The sequence below is a fragment of the Naegleria lovaniensis genome (genome assembly GCF_003324165.1).
Source record: "Naegleria lovaniensis strain ATCC 30569 chromosome Unknown tig029, whole genome shotgun sequence".
Lineage (NCBI taxonomy): Eukaryota > Heterolobosea > Eutetramitea > Acrasida > Naegleriidae > Naegleria > Naegleria lovaniensis.
In genome coordinates, this window is record NW_025407851.1 from 148239 (window position 1) to 165444 (window position 17206).

The 17206-nt window shown below is 37.0% G+C and overlaps 9 protein-coding genes across 9 annotated transcripts; 5 read left to right on the plus strand and 4 right to left on the minus strand.

Annotated features, from left to right (window-relative positions):
• Positions 1-93: 93 nt before the first annotated feature.
• C9374_007384 (uncharacterized protein) lies at positions 94-567 on the minus strand (the record flags this gene model as incomplete). Its single annotated transcript, XM_044697343.1, has 2 exons — positions 94-290; positions 444-567. 2 exons carry the CDS (start codon positions 565-567, stop codon positions 94-96), a joined length of 321 nt encoding a protein of 106 aa, XP_044546507.1.
• A 173-nt stretch (positions 568-740) lies between these two features.
• C9374_007385 (uncharacterized protein) lies at positions 741-1227 on the plus strand (the record flags this gene model as incomplete). Its single annotated transcript, XM_044697344.1, has 2 exons — positions 741-908; positions 1015-1227. 2 exons carry the CDS (start codon positions 741-743, stop codon positions 1225-1227), a joined length of 381 nt encoding a protein of 126 aa, XP_044546508.1.
• A 99-nt stretch (positions 1228-1326) lies between these two features.
• On the minus strand, positions 1327-2352 carry C9374_007386 (uncharacterized protein; the record flags this gene model as incomplete). Its single annotated transcript, XM_044697345.1, has 1 exon — positions 1327-2352. The coding sequence occupies one exon, from the start codon at positions 2350-2352 to the stop codon at positions 1327-1329; it is 1026 nt and encodes a 341-aa protein (XP_044546509.1).
• Positions 2353-2509: 157 nt separating this feature from the next.
• C9374_007387 (uncharacterized protein) lies at positions 2510-3548 on the minus strand (the record flags this gene model as incomplete). Its single annotated transcript, XM_044697346.1, has 2 exons — positions 2510-3442; positions 3546-3548. 2 exons carry the CDS (start codon positions 3546-3548, stop codon positions 2510-2512), a joined length of 936 nt encoding a protein of 311 aa, XP_044546510.1.
• Positions 3549-3903: 355 nt separating this feature from the next.
• C9374_007388 (uncharacterized protein) lies at positions 3904-4570 on the plus strand (the record flags this gene model as incomplete). Its single annotated transcript, XM_044697347.1, has 2 exons — positions 3904-4052; positions 4099-4570. 2 exons carry the CDS (start codon positions 3904-3906, stop codon positions 4568-4570), a joined length of 621 nt encoding a protein of 206 aa, XP_044546511.1.
• A 159-nt stretch (positions 4571-4729) lies between these two features.
• Positions 4730-6488, plus strand: C9374_007389 (uncharacterized protein; the record flags this gene model as incomplete). The annotated part of the gene is made up of 2 exons (XM_044697348.1): positions 4730-4747; positions 5049-6488. 2 exons carry the CDS (start codon positions 4730-4732, stop codon positions 6486-6488), a joined length of 1458 nt encoding a protein of 485 aa, XP_044546512.1.
• Positions 6489-6695: 207 nt separating this feature from the next.
• C9374_007390 (uncharacterized protein) lies at positions 6696-8290 on the plus strand (the record flags this gene model as incomplete). The annotated part of the gene is made up of 2 exons (XM_044697350.1): positions 6696-7684; positions 7735-8290. The coding sequence occupies 2 exons, from the start codon at positions 6696-6698 to the stop codon at positions 8288-8290; spliced, it is 1545 nt and encodes a 514-aa protein (XP_044546513.1).
• Positions 8291-8414: 124 nt separating this feature from the next.
• On the plus strand, positions 8415-10540 carry C9374_007391 (uncharacterized protein; the record flags this gene model as incomplete). The annotated part of the gene is made up of 3 exons (XM_044697351.1): positions 8415-9049; positions 9118-10346; positions 10428-10540. 3 exons carry the CDS (start codon positions 8415-8417, stop codon positions 10538-10540), a joined length of 1977 nt encoding a protein of 658 aa, XP_044546514.1.
• Positions 10541-11314: 774 nt separating this feature from the next.
• On the minus strand, positions 11315-16514 carry C9374_007392 (uncharacterized protein; the record flags this gene model as incomplete). Its single annotated transcript, XM_044697352.1, has 5 exons — positions 11315-11400; positions 11458-11554; positions 11606-11627; positions 11714-14258; positions 14351-16514. 5 exons carry the CDS (start codon positions 16512-16514, stop codon positions 11315-11317), a joined length of 4914 nt encoding a protein of 1637 aa, XP_044546515.1.
• Positions 16515-17206: the final 692 nt, after the last annotated feature.

The window sequence follows — 17206 nt, forward strand, 5'->3', positions numbered from 1 at the left end:
TTTTACCCTAACCTGACTAATTTATAGAGAATGAACAGCCATTCATTCTCTGCCTTTTATTTATTTCAAGACTAATAAATAAAATTCTTTCATTTACTTGTTGAAAACAACTTGTTTGGTTCCATCATCATAGTGATATTCAAACACTGCTCCTACGTCATCCTTTCCAGATGACTTGTCGTTAAAGAAGACAAATTTTTCTCTAGAGTCAATATGTGGGTATGCTTTGGTGATATCAATTCCACCAAACCACTTGAATCCAAAATATGAAACTACAGGAAGGAAAGGAGCTAACAACATTAATTTCACGTTCAGACAAATGTATGATGATGAGTATTATTATTCCGACAATGATAAATTAAACGATAAATTAAATATCCAAATAATTTTTCCATGGAATGAAAATGATGATCATGCACAAATAAAATCACAATAAAACGCACCAACACAGAAAATAGCAAAAGAATAAAAAGCACCAGGCTCTGATTTCTCGAATCCTCTCCAGCCCTTGTCGAAGAACACGCTGTCCTTAAAAGTGCCTATCCTTGAAACGAATTTATTTCTCATTTTTTATGTGTGATGATGATGAAAAAAGAATGGTGTCCACATTTGAATTTACATCATCAGCGTCATCATCAGCATACACGAACTACAACACGTGAGAAGCTGTGTTTAATATTACAAATAAAACTCTCACAACCAAACGTTTTCATGTCTAATTCTTTCTGGGCACATAAAAAATGAGGCTACTTGTTCATAACATGATGTGCTGTTTGAAATGTGAGTCATTCCCTCTCAAAATTGAAGCAACGGAAGTGGAGAATGAACAACAAGATGAGAACAAGGAATTTATTTTGAATGTACTTCAAAGAATTGATTATGACGCTCTGAAAAGCGCTGCCAGTAATGTACGTTTGATATGAATTGATATTGTGATAAACGTTAACATATAACATGGGCTCCGAAACCCATAACTTTGCGGAATGAAACAATTGTGTGATAAAAACTTTTCAGCTTTCTATCGAAGGCTTACCAGATACATTACCAGAAAATGTTGGAGAAAACGAAGCTGCCATGAAATCACTACACAAACTTTTATTGGAATTGCAAGTAAAGAATGGCGAGCTAGTTTGTACTAATCCTTCATGTGGTCGAAGATATCCAATCAAGGACAGAATACCGAACATGGTACTGCGAGATGATGAAGTTTCTGAACTTAAAAAGTAAACAACCATCATTATAATTTTCAACTAATTTATTCAAATTAATGATGACTCATTGCTATTTACACTTGACGAAGCATGATGATAAATCCTTATTAAATTGCTATTCTTTCCATTCCTTTAACAATGTTTGAAGAAATTCAACCACCATTTTTGGATCCTTTAAATGATACTTGGCATAAGTAAGGAATTGAGGATTTGCATTGGGAGCTGCTGCGATGGTGCCGTCTCCTGGCACGCTTGGTACACTTGCACTATCGTCTTGAGTGAGGACAGCTTCAAATCGTTCCACGTTGGTCGGCGAGACTAGTACTCCCACTCCTAAATCATGGTCTTTCAAGACTTTGAATGCATCTTCATCGGTCTTGTCATCACCGATATATACTGAAAGTACCTTATCACTCGATCCAACATTCCAAAAGTTGAGTAGAAATTGAACAGCTTTACCCTTATTCCAATCCGTGTTGATTCTAATTTCATGAACCATTTTACCATGAGTGTGAACCACTTGAGATTCATCTTTGCATATCCCTTCAACAATTTCACTCACTCGCTGCACGTCCCTTTCGTCTTTAATTAATCTGTAGTGAACAGACAGAGAAAATATATTATTTTCCAAAATACATCCCTCAATATCTGAAAGACTTTCTTTGAGTGTTTCATAGATTCTTCTCAACACTGGTATGCATTCTTTAGCCACTTGAAAAGTGACCACATCGGTTCCATCATCACGTTTCTGAGTGGTCCATTGTGACGAACAATCTTGAGTGAGAAGTGTTTGCACAACCAATCCAGCACGGTCATGTCGAATGTGTTTCACTGGCCCTGAAATATCAAATCCATGAGAACCAGCATAAAAGAGATGAGGCAGACCAACCCGATCCTGAACATCGGTTCTTGTTCTTCCCGAAACAACTGCAATTCTGAAATAATGTGATAAATTATTAATTGCTTCTCTTGCTTCATTGGAGAGAACGGCCATTTCGGGTCGATCGACAATGGGTGTAAGCGTTCCATCATAATCAAGAAACAATACAACCTCCTTCCTTGTATTCTTGAGTAGAGACAAAAATTCTGTGCTCAATGCGGATGGTAAGAAAAAAGCTTTTTTACTTGCGTTCGTCAACATGTGAGGTTCTTGTTTCTTTTAAGATGTCATATTATCGTCTTGAGGTGCAAATTGCCTGAAGCTTTTATCTTGTTACCAAACATGGAAAATGGAAATATATGCATTCATCGACTGCAGCTGTTGATGAATTTGGAAAATATGCTGAAAAATGTAAGTCTTAAAAAACAAATTTGAGAGAGCAAGGTACATCTGGAGCTTTGGTAACACTAGTTTTCTTGTGGAGAGTCATTCTTTTGGTTAATCTTTTTTCAGGTGTTGAGAGGGGAGGTTCAGAAGTAAGAGAATTCAATGATGGAGGTTGTGGAATGGAGGGACGCGTCTTAGTAACGACATTCTTTTGATCAAATGCCAATCTCTTAGAAATATCTGTTAAATCTTCTGCGTCATCTTCTTGATTGACAAGAGAAGGGTTTTGCATTGGTGAAATAATCTTTCGCTTGAAAAATTGTTTTGTTTTTTGAGATTGAGGAGTTTTTGGAATGGATGGAGTGATCATGAGTGAGGAATTAGTCTTTACAATCGATGAATCATAGCTACTCAATGAAACGATAGAGGATGAATGGGTGGACGTGTTGTTATTATTCTTTACATTAAGAGTATTGTTATTGAACGTGGAAGGATGGATGGGAATTGGTCGTAATGGTTGTTGAGAAGAAGAGGAATTTTTGAAAGGGTGCTCATGACAAGTAGTTTTATCTTCGCTCTTTGCTTGTTGAGGACTGGACGAATCAGGGTCTTGAGAGTTGATGCTGTTGTTGCCATGCGCAAAAGAAAGCAAACTTGCTGCTGCTGATGAATCAAGAGAGAGCCTAGTCATGGATTCAGAAAGAGACTTGCTTGAAAGAGTAGCTGATTGAGTTGTTGTTGCTACTGGAATTGGTTGTTGGCTTTGTTTCAATCTCTCAATTTGTTCTCTTCGTTCTCGTTCCATCTTGTTGAGAATGTGGAGCTTTTTGGGCTTTCTGTAGTTTCCAGGTGATACCGATGTTGCTGAAATTTGATGATGGATTCGTGGAGTAGATTTGATTGAAGAAGGAGATGAATGATGATTACTAGAGTTATTGATGCTTTCCGTGCTGCTGTTTGTTGGCTATATATGGTTTATCATATTCGTAAAATTGCAAAGGTGTTTTCGTCGGACCACAGTAGTGAGTTATTCATTTCATGTACGGAAATGTATCATCGTAACATACCATTTCTTCTTCAATATTGTTCGATAAAGAGAGAATTTGTTCTTTTTTCTTGTTGGTGACTTTGCAATATTAAAAGTGGCGGCAACACCCCTTTAAAAAACGTTAACGTTTATTTATTTAAGTAAGCGGGAGAGCAACCGAAATCTCCATCAAACAAAAGAAATTTGGTGAGCTGAACAAAAAACATTACTCGAGTGCCGGGAATTGAACCCGGGTCGCCAGAGTGACAGTCTGGAATGCTACCACTATACCACACCCGATTGTTGAAAATAAATTTTCATTTAATTATTTACCACAACACCGCTTGAGAGTCGTTAAAGAAGGAGGAGAACTCACAGCTTCCAAATTGTAAACAAAAATGAACAAAGCCAACAACAACTCAGCTGCACAAGCGAAAAAACCCCAACAAAAGAAAGTGGTAAAGAAAGTGAAAAAGACTCTTGCGAATCCGTTCCAACCACAATTCAAAATATTATCTTCGGAGCAACAAACCAAGGTTCTGAAATTGTATGTTCCGTTCATGGAAATTTTTAATTTAAACATCTCGTTACAGAATTCAACAATATCCTTGTCAAAATATAATTTATGAAGTTACCAAAATTTCAGAATTGATTTCTAGCTCGCAATCTCATCAAGTTAAATTAGTAATTTTTCCGGATGCACATTATTTGGAAATTAATCCTATTCAAATAGATTTCCTCAGAAATCAATGCTCATATGCAAACATACCCTTTATTAATTTAGAAATTAATGTTCAATCGTTTACTGAAGCTTTGAGGTGCCAAAATGAATCTCTGGCTGTACATTGCAATAACTTTCTCAAAGCTATTGCTTTTAAGGAATCAAATGGTAATGCTTTAGATCACCAAACAATGCCTAACATTTTGCAGCTATTAACCCAAGAAAATAATTTTGGACCATCAATTTCTACTGACGATCTGTTCCATGTACTCCCCTTCATTGCTTCTTCATTTAGATACGAACAAGCTCGTGTCGAAGACGTCAAGCCATTGAAGAAAGTGTAGGCACCCAGGTTCTGCCTGTCGACAATGTAATACCACAGTACCGTGTGAATCATGGAAAGCTTGTCAATTCAAGCATTTTCACTTTTTTCGTTTTAAGTCCAAGCTTAATTTGGTCCTGATTCAATCCTGAGCATTTTACTCACAAAAAATTTCTTCGAAATGACCGATAAACAACCTGTATGTACACTTGTTAAGCCAAAGTGGTTCGACGCTGATCATTGTATGATGATGTAATTGGATTTAAAATCACTTTAATTTTGTTCATCCATGCTGCTATTGTAACCTTCACAATTTAATATCGAATCCGATGAATACAATTATTACCTATGGATTGATCAATTTAAATGGATGGCTATTATTGGTACATGGTACAACAACAATGTTTGTTACCTCATTATCGAAAATACTACCCAATGAATCCCGTCTTTGGTTTTTCTTATTTTCACGTCTTGTTGGTTGCTGGCTCGTTGAAATTCAGGTCAGTGAATATCTTCAAAATCACAATCTTCAAAAGTTGGTTGAAGACGCTCTCAATGAATGCTACAATGCCAACGCAAGTGATCCAGTTGGATTCCTTGGTCACTTCTTTTTGAACCGTGGAAAGAAGGGTGCAGTCAATCGTGTCGACAAGATTGTCGGCAGAGAAATTTTGGATTCAAGAGGAAATCCAACTGTTGAAGTTGATGTTTATGCTAATGGACAAAAAAGACCAGTAGCCACTGCTTCTGCACCCTCTGGAGCAAGTACAGGAAGCAATGAGGCTCACGAACTTCGTGATGGTGATAAATCCAGATACCTCGGAAAGGGTGTTTTGAAAGCTGTGAAGAATGTGAATGACGTGTTGAGCAAGGCAGTGGAAGGAAAGTCATTGGACAACTTGCCAGAACTCGATCAAGCTTTGATTGATGCTGATGGTGATGAATTGAAGAGTAATTTGGGAGGTAATGCCATTACTGCTGCAAGTTTTGCACTTGCCACTGCTGGTGCTGCTGTCAGAAATGAAGAATTGTTCTTGTACTTGGCAAGAGCATTCCATGGTGCTGATAAGGTTGAAAACTTAAAGTTCCGTTTGCCAACTCCAATGGTCAACATTTTGAATGGAGGTAAACACGCAGGTGGTCGTCTTCAAATTCAAGAATTTATGATTTTACCAAAGGAGAATCAACCATTCCGTGAAAAAGTGAGATGTGTTGCTGAAGTTTATCAACATTTGGGTAAGATTCTTGCTGAGAGAGCTGGACCAAGCGCAAAGAATGTTGGTGATGAAGGAGGTTTTGCACCCAACTTGGAAACTGCTGATGAAGCATTGAACTATATTGAAGAAGCAATTGGTAAGGCAGGTTATAAGGTTGGTGAAGATGTGTTTTTGGCTTTGGATGCTGCCTCAAGCGAGTTTTACAATTCTGAAACCAAGAAGTATGAAATTACTCAACAAAAAGAGTTCTTGACCTCTGAGGAAATGGTTGAATATTATGTACAACTGGTCAATAGACACCCTGCTATTATCTCCATTGAAGATGGTTTGGAGGAGAAGGATTATGAAGGTTGGAAACTTTTGACTGAAAGATTGGGATCAAAGATCATGTTGGTCGGTGATGACTTGTACACTACTAACACCAGATTAATCAAGCAAGGAATTGAAGAAAAGTGGGCTAATGCTTTGTTGTTGAAGGTCAATCAAATTGGTTCCATCACCGAAGCAATGAACGCTGCTCGAATGATTTTCAATGTTGGACAAAAGGTTATTGTGTCTCATAGATCTGGTGAGACCGCAACGACTTTAATTTCTGACTTGGTTGTTGGAATTGGAGCTACACACATTAAGACTGGTGCTACTGCTAGAGGAGAACGTGTATCCAAGTACAATAGATTGTTGCAAATCGAAGAATATCTTGAACAACATGGTTTGCTTGCTTAAATAAAATTGAGAATTCGTGCAACCCTCTCAACCTATTCTATTAAGCTTTAAATGCAAATACTTGGTTGAGGTTGCAACTGTACACTTTGCTGTTAACTTCCAACTTATGATTGACTTTATTTTAGGAAGAAAAGAGATGACCACAGTTGAATGACTTTCCCTTTGCTTTTTCCCGCCCTTCTAACAAACTACAGACCACTTCAAAAAATGACTTCAAAGCAAGTCAAGCTTCTGCAAACCAGTTATGACAATGATCAAACATCCTCCGATGATGATGAGTTTGAAAATCCATTCAAAATTCCAACTGATGAACAAATATTTGAAAGAAGAGAAAAAGAAACAACAAAAGGTGCAAACTCCAGTTTGGTTCACCGATCTCCCCGAAAGCATAAATTCAGCAGCCGAAGAGACCGAGCTCTGCTTCCCAACATCAACGACAAAAAATCAAAAAGCGCTCCTTCAGGCGACACGTCACTTGATGCATCGTTTAAAAAGAAGGAAAATGTTGGAGATTTTATTGAGAAGAAAAAGCAAATGTTTTTGTTGCAGATGAGCATTGACACGAAGAAATTCGAAGTTAAGAAGCTTGAAAAAAAAGCTCAAAAAAGAGAACAAAAGTTGTTTCAAATGGAGCAAGAATTAAAGCAGCAGACACAGGCATTTGATGATTTTTTGGCTTTGAACGACATTCGAGCAGTGGAGGCCATTAAAAAAGCAGAAGAGGAAACAAAAGCAAAGCAAGCCAAACAAAATGAAATTAAGAAACTGAACGCAAGAGCTGCTGCCATCAACACTGAAATAGCGAAGCTAGACGAACAATTAGAGAACTGCAGAAGATATAAAGAATTTTTAGATTCTCTTACACCTAAGGAGGAACTAACGAAAATGAATCAAAAGAAATATGGAAAGAAAAACAAGAACCAAGGAAATTCCAAGACGTCCTCGAAAAATACGATTAATGATGAAGAAAAACCTGAAACTAAAATGACTCAAATAGCTTCCATTGATGGAGGAGAGGACGACGATGAGGAAGATGACGACGAGGCCATTGAAATGTATTTTAAAAAACCAGAACAATTGTTAAATATTTATTCAGAGTTAGAAGAAAGCAACTTAATACTAATACAAAGCACTGAAGACATTCAAGAGCAGTTGGAGGAAGTTCAAAAGGTATATAAGGAAACAAAGAAGAAAATGTAAGTTGTTCATCGTAGTTACAACACGCAACATATTCATAAACAATTAGGAGTGCAGAGGCAGAAAACCTTCAACTCCAAATTGATGGCCTTAATGAGCAAATAGAGATGGAGCAGGAGCGGTTAAAAACCATTTCAGAACGACACTCTGCAAACAACGACCAGGACGGAGAAGAGAAACTTAAAACGTTGTCAGATAAAATTAGAGAAATTTATTTGGACTCTGCGATAGAGCTGGAAAACGATGAGAATGCTGATTTAGTTGAAAATCTTGACCCTCTATTTATGCTCTCCAAGATTGAAACAAAACTTGAAAGCTTGCTCACTTATTTGGATGATTATGACAGCGACTTTATTTCGAAATATGAAAAGCAGCGAGAAAAAGAACGAAGAAAACAGCAAAGAGAGGAAGGCAACAAGCAAAAAAGTCAAAAGGAAAAGAAAAACAAATCAATTTTGCAATCAAATATTGCAAAGAAAAGAAATGGAAAACCACTGGTTTTCCGATCTGCGCCTCCTAATACTACCGCCAAAAAAGCAAAGAGTGAGGAAACAAAGGAAGATGAAGAACGGGACGAATTTAAGGAGCTGTTCTTGCTCAACTGAACCTTATGATATCGCCAGACCAACCGTAGAAACAAGAGAAGGAATACGTTCCAAATAAACTCTATGGCGAACTTTGAGTTTGTTATGAGCGACACCTGTCAGCCATCAAATCCAGACAAAAAAAATGACAGAGCTCCTCACCCGTATTTTACTGATACTCGTTATCGTGGGTGCAACAACTGTCTCTGCACATTCCACCTTCCACATGTTTGCCCACCAAGAATATAACCATCTTCATTCTCACCCCGAATCCAATCACAACTCGCCACATCACAAATGTATGCACGATAAAATCTTTAACGATGAATTACAATTACATGGTGGTGATAAGTCCAAATCAGATCTTTTCATGAATTTAGACGTTTCTCGTGCAGTGAATCTCCCACTCGAGCATCGAACCATTCTCACAGAAAAACGAGAGATCCAAAAAGTCCATGATGTTTTCAGCCCCATTCGTATTCGTTTGGATACAAGTGCCATTGCCAACGATGTTGAATCACGAACATGTTATTCACAAGGTCAACAATACAAGAGAGGAAATCCCACTTCAACGAATGTGATCTGTAACGATAATTCAGCTTCGAATTGTTGGGGAACTTGTCAAAGTGGAGATGTTGTTACTGCTGCCAAACAATCTCGTGTGTTGAGTCTTGTCAATATTGTGAAAGCTAAAATTGAAGCTCAACTTACAACCAGAAGATTAACCGTTTTTACAGTGCCTGCTACTCAAGCTCCGTGCGGAGCTGAAGGTGGTGTGGCGTGGCCTTCCTCTGTAAAAACTCCAAATTTCGACACTTCACTGATTTGTATATTTTTGTGACCATGAGACCAACATCGAGTTCAACTGCTGCTTGGGCAATGGCTTGTATTATAGAGTCTACTTATAAGAGACCTATCGCAGGACAATTGAATATTAATCCAGCTATTTTAGATATTTACAATAGCGCTTCTAATGAACATGTCTTGTTGAGTACTTTGGAACATGAAGTCACTCATATTTTAGGATTCAGTGCTTCCATGTATAGTAATTATGTAGATTCTAATGGAAACAATTTAGGAGAAAGTAATGTTGTTGCTACAAGACAATCTAATGAAAATGGAGTACAGGTTTCTCGTACTTTTTTCATCCATCCCACCTTGAGAGCCATGTTCCAAAAAATTACAGGTTGTTCTTCACCAGTCGATGTTCCTATTGAAGAATATGGAAATTCTGGATCTGCTGGTTCACATTTTGACAGTCGAGTATTTATGAATGAATTGATGGCACCTTCTTTGGATGGATGTCAACAATTTGGAAGATCTTGTTTTACATCCGTTGCTACTCTTACACTGTTACAAGTGACAGGATGGTATCAACCTAATTTAACCAATGCCATTGAACCAACTTTTGGTAAGAATATGGGTTGCTCTTTTGCTACTGACCGATGCAACAATTGGGATACTACTCGTAAGGGTTATTACTGTACAGATACAACTTCAAAGAAAGTGACTTGCGCCTATCATTTACGTGATAAGGGAGTTTGTGACATTGTGACTTTTACAAGCAATTTGCCTGCTCAATATCGATACTTTTCAAATCCAGCAATGGGAGGAAGAGTTTCATGGTTTGATTTTTGTCCACTCATTCGTCGTTACATTGCTTGTAATGATAAAACAATGCCAAGACGTTCATCAGAGGTGTTCAATTCAAACAGTGCTTGTTTTGAAGGAAATTTGGAATTGAATGGATTTTCTGGAACAATGGAAGACGAGAGTTCTTCTTCGAGATGTCTCGTATACAGTTGTGACAAGACTAGAAAGATTCTTAGAATTCGACTTCACACAACCTCTCAATATGTTGACTGTCCTGCAGATCAATCCTATCTCAAGATTACTAGTTTCAATGGATTCAAAGGATCTATTGCTTGCCCTAAATTAGGTTATACTCTCTTGTGTGAAGCTCAGGAAATTGCACCAAGTACTGATGATGGAACAGGACAATATATTGATCCCAATGAGGCTGGAAATGAAAAATCGGATGGTACTACCAATGGAAAAACATGCTTCTTTATATTTTGTAAGTATTTTAATGCATTGGGATTGTGAATTATGAATATGCGAATATAATAACTTTTATACGTTGATCGTCATTGTAAAGGTTGGGGAGGTAATGCAAATCAGACTTTCAAGATTTGGAGTACACATTTCATGCTTTTAATTGGCATTGTTTTAACATTGCACATGATCTTTGGATATGCTGCTTCAGAGTAACACACACAACAACTAGACGCGTGAGCATTTGAGATTCACACACAGATTGTACAATAAAGAAAAATGAAACACAAGGCGCCCACCCTTAAGAACGTTTCTGAGCCATTGAGGAATCCAAAGCCTCAGAGGCAACCGGAAGAGTCTTCTTCAGTACCGTACTCAAAGATTCCTTCTCCGATATATGAAGTTCGTCTGATGGATTATTCTCGTTCTCTGAAAGTACTCCTCTTTCTCATGATGATGTTTTTTGTGGTTGTTTCACTGTTGCATTTGGCGAATATTCTCTCCATATTGGGAATTTTAAAAGGTTATACCATATGGAATTGGCTTCTGGAAGGAGAGATTGTTTCAACCTTGTTTGATTGTCATCCCGTGCTTAATATTTTGGTATTGATTTTGTATTTTGTTTTATTCAGTTACACGATCTATGCAGTATTACAATTTCAATTTCATAGTTTGAGGAGGCTCATCATAGGACATGTGTTGATGAGCATCATTTGGATGATAACTATCATTCAGCATACTTATCAATTTGTCCTCGTGATCACAACGTCGACCACTCTTCTAGACTCCACTGCAGAAAAAGTAATTTCCACGTACTCGCCTCAATTATTATTTGCTTCCAGCGTTTTGAACGGAGTTGGTCTCACTTTAGGAGTGTTTGTTTCTTACTTGCTCGTAAAATTTAGAAAAAGATTGAGGAAGATCATGATACATCAAGGAAAACAAGCACAACGATTGAAAACTGTTTAACCTATCAGAGAGGACCAGCAGTTAAAGATTTTCTGTTGCCTTGATAACTGCACGTTGGTGATGATCTGCGTTTAGCAAGTAGGTTTGACAAAGACCTTTTCCTTTGACTGTAAGTGAAAATATCAAACAGAAATATTAGAATATTTGCATGAGCTAACACATACCTTCAACTTTTCGTTCTTCAAATGTCCATCCAAGATCATGAACTCTTTCATAAGTAGAACGACTGATTTGAATTCGTCCGGGTATACCTGTCGACTCCTGTTTAACAATTATGTGTCATGTAAAGTAACATCACCAGAGAATACTTACCATTCTACTAGCTACGTTAATACTATCACCCCACAAATCATAGGCAAACTATTCACAATTAACAATCATGATGTTGGTGAAATGCATGAAAAATGACCGAATACTTACCTTCTTTGTTCCAATAACCCCTGCAATGACTGAACCAGTATTAATTCCAATTCTAATTTCGACTTGAGTGTAGGATCCACATTTTCCATATTGTATTCTCTCAACACAAGGAAGGTATCAATGGCAAATCTCACCACTCTCTCTGGATGGTCAGAAGTGTCATGTGGAGGTAAACCTCCCACACAAAAGTATGCATCACCAATGGTTTTGATCTTTTCAAGTTGATATTGTTCTGTGAGTTTGTCAAATCCATTCACAATATGATTAAGCATTCCTACGAGCTGATTTGCGTTCATATTCGAAGACATTTTTGTAAATCCAACCATATCACTGAAAAAGCATGTCACGTCATTGAACTTTTCGGCTATGAACGTTTCTCCTGATTTGAGTTTCACTGCTACTGACTCGGGAAGGATATTTCTCAACAAGTGTTCAGATTTCGCTTTTTCTTCAGCCAATAACGCATTTTGTTTCTTCTCAGAAGTAATGTCCTTAATGAAGCAAGTAATGACTGGTGATCCCTTCTCAAACACCACTACAAATACATTTAGCTTGGCATGGAATTTTGTTGAATTTCTTCTCAAGCAATCCACTTCTAAAATCTCCCCACATGTTTCAGAGCTTTGATTTTTGTATGCCATTTGCTTGAGTTGTTCAATACTCGTTTCAATAATTGCCTTTTGATTGCTGTCAAATAAAATGTACATGGGCATTCCAACAACATCTGCTCTATTTCCACATCCAAACATTTTAAGAGCTGCATTATTGATAAATTCAATGGAACCATCTTCACCACACATGATGGCACCATCGACCGATGAGTTGAGAACACTAAACACTTTTCCATTGTCTCCAGAGACTGCATTGGTAGCATGTACTTGATTGTTCTTTTTCATGATTTTGCTTGAAACTTTCATGATGGTATTAGTGTGTTGTTGTGCAATTTGGTTATACAGGACAAATTGCTTGATAGCCTCATTATTATCAATAAATTCGAGAGGTAAATAGTTGAGCATCATTTTCATGTGGAAGAAGTCCAATTTGTTCTTCTCAATCAATTTGAACATGTAGTAAAAAAGACCACCTAGAAAGACTGTTCCCAATGCTACAAACAAAATGGTAATGATTTTCGAAGTATTGGATGAATATTTCACAAAGAGAGTCATAAAATCATACGTCTTTTGACACAATAAATTGGTGGCATAGTACAAATTCAAAACCGAGTGGAACGCATCACCTTTTTTAGCCAAAAATTGAGGACTCATAAAGTTATCATTCAATTCCAAAGTCGAACGAGCATAGAAGGCAATCAAATCTTCCAAACCTGTACAATACTTCAATTTGAAAGCATCATAATCCGTCATGTTATGAGAATTGGTTTGAAAGAGTTGTGAGCAATTTTTCACACCCTGAACAAGATCATCAATGGCTTGATAACGACCCACACTTGGATCTGTCTCACCTCCTCCATATATTAAATAATTCCATTCACTAAATATTTGTGAAATTCTCAACTTGAGTTCTTCATTATACGATTGAATTTCATCGGAAGAAGCCATCGATGGATCATTCAACGTATTCTTGTTCAAACTCAAGAATTTAAAGTATGAATTAATTCTCAAATTTGCTCGATTAATGAAACGTAACAATCCCGTCCCGTGCACGACATTCAACATGGTAATATTCGAGAGTGACAAGTTTGAATTTGTTTCCATGACCATCAAACCACAGGCCAATACACAAAACACAATTCCAATCATTCCCAAAATAAAGAATAAATTCTTTGGTTTTGTCAGTGCAGACGATGGTAAATGAACTTTTCCATCATCATCGGTCTTGTTGGCCAAATCATGATAAATCTTTCCAATGACATTTTTTGAAAGGGAATGCATGAACAGTTTTGCCACTTGATCCGTTCCATCCAACAAGCCACGCATCAACAGCAAGTAAATGAAAAAACTCACACTCAAGCAAAATGCCATACTTCCAAAAATGATGGCAAACACTTGAAAGAAGGTACTCAATGATGCATTACTACTCTCGAGTGCACTGTTACAGAAACTCATCATTAAATCTCGAATGACTTGATGATTTCTCCAAACAAACATGAATTGATAGTTTTGAATGGTTTGATTGTAATCCATGTCTTTCCATGCTTCGAAATCTCTTCCAGCACTTTTCAAGTAATTTAAGGTTTCAATTAAGGATGAATTTTTCACATAGCTATAAATGTAAGTGGTATTTCCATTCTTGTCGAAATTTGCAGAGTTGTTTTGTAACATGGAAGGAATGAGAACGGGAGTGGTTGGAGCTGACGCAATGGCATAGAGGTTTTTCGTAAAAGTATTCGATTGAGCTTCTGTCAAAATGTCATCAATTTGATTGGTGTAAAAATTCACAGTATTCTTGTGTTCGAGACGAATGAAATTTAGAATGGGAGCATCTGTACTCGAAATGGAATATCCTTCATTCATGAATTGATTGGCATTTTGAATCATGGAAATTTCTCTCAATAATGCCAATGGTGTCATGGATCCTTGACACACTGTAAACACAAACGAAACGGAGGATCCCACGGAAATGTTAATATATAAAGCAAGAGCAGCACATGCGTTAACATGATAAAGGTAAAGGTACAGAATATTAAAAAGACGACAAAAAGTGCCTTTTTCTGATCAATGGTTTTCAGAGAATTTCGAATCAATAATTCCTTTTTCGAAAATTCTTTCGATTCAATACCATTAAAGGTGGTATCGTCGAGTGCATGCAAATCTCCAGTCATGGACAAGTCTCCAGTCATATTGAGCGCATTGTTATGAAATTTCACAGGACTCATGGCAGCAGAGTATCGTTTTGTCTTGTCAAAATTGGAGAATTTTCCTAATGAATTTGCAACTCCACCATGATGATCGACACCGTGCATGGCTTTCTTGGAACTTTCTTCTTCTTCAATGTTGGCAGCTTCCTGATAGAGATGTTGTGAGAGTTCCTTATCGAATCGAAAGGTTTCAACAAAGTTTGCATATTTTCTTAATACTTGCTTTTCCTTACTGTGAACGGACATGAGATTGACATAGGTTTCTTCGATGGAAATGGAGAGTTGACTTGTTCTTCGATTGATCTTGTCTAACTTGTCCAAATTGGGATGTTCATTCAATAATTCTTTCCAAAATTGTCGATGAAGATTTTTCAATTCTTCTTCTCCTTTAGTTAAAGCTTCGAGAGTTTGTTTAATCTCTGTCAAGCACTGAGCACTCTTGGAATCCTTGTTTTGAGCAGTTTCAACTTCTTTGGTTCTCTCATTGACAGAAAATTTGATCAAGAAATTTCTCGAACTTTTTAAACATCTTCTCAACAAGTACAAGGCATACGAGTAACTATTAGAATCTTCAAAAGTATATGCAATGAGAAGAGAACTGGTCAATAAAAGACTCGCGTTCTCTGCATCGTTGTTCTTATTCGAAGTAATGACTCGAGCCATGGAGAGTGCCATTTCTTGATATTCTGTTTTCTCGTAATTAGATTCTCGTTTCGAAAAGGGAGAAATATGAACACAGAGTCTTAGAAAGATGTTGAGAGATCTCTTCTTACCATCCATGCATTGAAAAGCTTGCTGAGGACTTGGATTGTTCGAAATAATACTTGATATTTGTTTGCATATGGCCAATATCACAACTTCCATTGAAATGTAACCAATGAGAAAGAAGCACAACATGAGACCCAAAGTTAAACCCATCATGGCAAGACCCATCTCATTGGATTTGTTCACAAAACATGCAACGAGACAGCCTATGGAAGCTCCAACTTTGGCCAGTCCTGTTCCACTGTACAAGGCATTTTCTCTTTTACCAAAATAAGGAACACTAAAGAATACATATAAAAACCAAATCACTGAAAACCCCAAATGTAAGATGGCTCTGCCATATAGATATAAGTTTGGAATTAAAAAAGTAGCAAATATTTCAATGCAGTTGAATAAGGCAAGAAGCACTACATGGAAACTTGTTTCTGAGATAAATAATGATCGATTGAGAGGATTTCCATTTCGAATAATCAAATTGGACAAGGTGACACTCACGAGTAGTAACACAAATACGCTACAAGAAATTGCATAGGAAATGATATTAGGAGAAGAGTAACACTCAACTGTTGGGTATCGAACAACTTTTGATAAATCAGCTTGCGAATCGTCATCGGTCAATAACGTTACTTGTTGAAATTGACAATCCACAAAAGCTGTCAACACAAATGCAAAGATTAAACTTCCCAAGACCATCACGTGATTCATAAAATGTGACACACTTAACACAATCTTGGTGTGTCGACTTGATTGTGCTACACTTCGATGGGCTATAAACGTCATTAACAAATGCAACAAGACAATGACGGCAACCAAACTCATCAACGCTATGGAAGCATCATACGATAGTAATTGAAGTGAGAGTGTCACTGGATAGGTCGCTACAGTAAATACTTGAGATCCATATTCACCAAAATTTGTAAAATTTCCCAACGTTGGAATAAATATCGAACACCACATAACATATAAATTAAACATTAACATGTACAGGAAATATTTGAATGAGGTATGACTCTTTCGATCTTGAACGGATATCACCAATGAAGAGAATCGATCTTGTAATTTTGTCACAACAGAGAAGGCTGAAAGTGTATTCGTTGTAGTAGCAGTGAGATCTGTATTCGATTCAACACCTGTGACTTGAGAAGGTGCTGAAGCAATTTCATGATCTACCACTTGAAAATCCTTAGAAGAGGATACTTGATTTGCTGATTCGATCATTCTTGATGTATGGAGTGTTGAAGAATTGAGCAATAATATCAGTCGAAGGATGTCCTAGTGTTTGTAATACAATATTTGTAGAGTTGAATAATAATTTCAGGGTACAATGTATGAATGCTTTGCGTGTGTTTTCTTTAGTGAGGATTTTGCCGAGTGTTGTAGTCCTATGCCTCCAATGTCCTCAATGTTTCATTCACTGGATGGAAAATTCTCTTGATAGATGTGGAAAGAAACGTCTCGTTAAATCATTTGAACAATTCCGAGAATACTTGATATGGTGGTGAATGATTAAATCCAATTCTAAACGTGTAAATATATACATGTTTGATTTGGTTTGACGGTAAATTGTAGTTTGCGTACAAACTCGTTCAAAGCAAGATGTTGATATTGGGCTTGTCAAAGATATAATTGAGAATTGCAAATTTAAATGGATCCTCATGAGCAGCACTTGGCGGTCTGGAAATTTTGTTGTAATATTCTGGCGTTTATCTCTAGTGAATACAAGGCGTTCATTTACGAGGTCATGAATGAATTTCAATTTGATGTAGCTATGAACTAGTTATGATTTGACCTTTTAAGAAAGAAGATGTATTTAAAGGGCCATGATTTTTTGTTTCGAGCATTTGACAACAAATTCAATCGAATAACCAATCTACTTCCTATTTCATCATGTCATCTCTTTGAAAAACTAG